Raw genomic sequence first — 844 nt, forward strand, 5'->3', positions numbered from 1 at the left:
GCAGTGTCGCTCTGGGCTTCCGGCTCACCCCTCCCCCAGCCCCCCTGGGCTGCTGGCCCAGCAGATGGGGGGACACACACCGAGGGGCTCCCTAGGGACCTAAATCCCTTCGGCAAAGACACGTGCCTCCCTCTTTCAAGGGTCTGGTTGCCCCTCTGGAGCAGGGCATCGCCCTAGTGCCCCCGCCACAGGGACTGTCCACTTTGCAGGACCCTGATGCATCTTCTCTCCCCGCTGCAGGGTCCCCCAGGACCCCCAGGTCCCCCAGGCCCCCCCGGACCACCTGGAAGCATAGTCTACGACAGCAGCAATGTGAGTAACAACATGGTCACCGCGATGGGGGAAGCTGAGCGCTGGTGACCGGGTCCTCCCAGTGTCCCCTGCGTGGTTGGAGGGGACAGGGCACACTCCGCTGGCATCCCAGCCAGAGCTGGCACGTGGGGCTGCCGTCAACATCTCATTGAGGTGGGTGTCCCTGAGGATGCTGCCATCTCTGCAGCCGCTTCCTTTGCATCCCTGCAGGCCTTCAGTGACTCCGGCCATCCCGCACTGCCAGCCTTCCCCGGTATGTCCCTTGGAGCGGTTTGGGGACCCCTGGCAAGGCAGAGATTTGGGGCACCCTCCATTAGAGCTGGGGCTGGGATGCTGCGGCACTGAGATGGCATCTCTCTGCTGCTCCCCACAGGTTTCCACCAGTTTCCAGGACAAAAAGGAGAGAAAGGCGATGCTGGAGCCCCAGGACCCCCAGGTGAGTGACCGGTCCCCACAGGCAGAGGTGGGCAGAGGGTGGCTCACGCCCACCCTGGCTCTCCTCTCCCCAACTCTCCACAGGCCACTTTCCCTA

At 64.3% G+C, this 844-nt stretch overlaps 1 protein-coding gene across 1 annotated transcript in view; it reads left to right on the plus strand.

Moving 5' to 3' along the window:
* Positions 1-844, plus strand: part of LOC104628292 (collagen alpha-1(XVIII) chain-like) — a gene marked incomplete at both ends in the record, with an annotated part of 5,498 nt that overhangs the window by 3,944 nt on the left and 710 nt on the right. The window contains 2 exons of the mRNA XM_010296825.1: positions 241-312; positions 686-748. Of these exons, the coding sequence (XP_010295127.1) occupies positions 241-312; positions 686-748 (135 nt within the window). The remainder of the gene's footprint in view (positions 1-240; positions 313-685; positions 749-844) is intronic.

This window comes from Phaethon lepturus, unplaced genomic scaffold, assembly GCF_000687285.1.
Source record: "Phaethon lepturus isolate BGI_N335 unplaced genomic scaffold, ASM68728v1 scaffold33060, whole genome shotgun sequence".
NCBI classification, from domain to species: Eukaryota; Metazoa; Chordata; class Aves; order Phaethontiformes; family Phaethontidae; genus Phaethon; species Phaethon lepturus.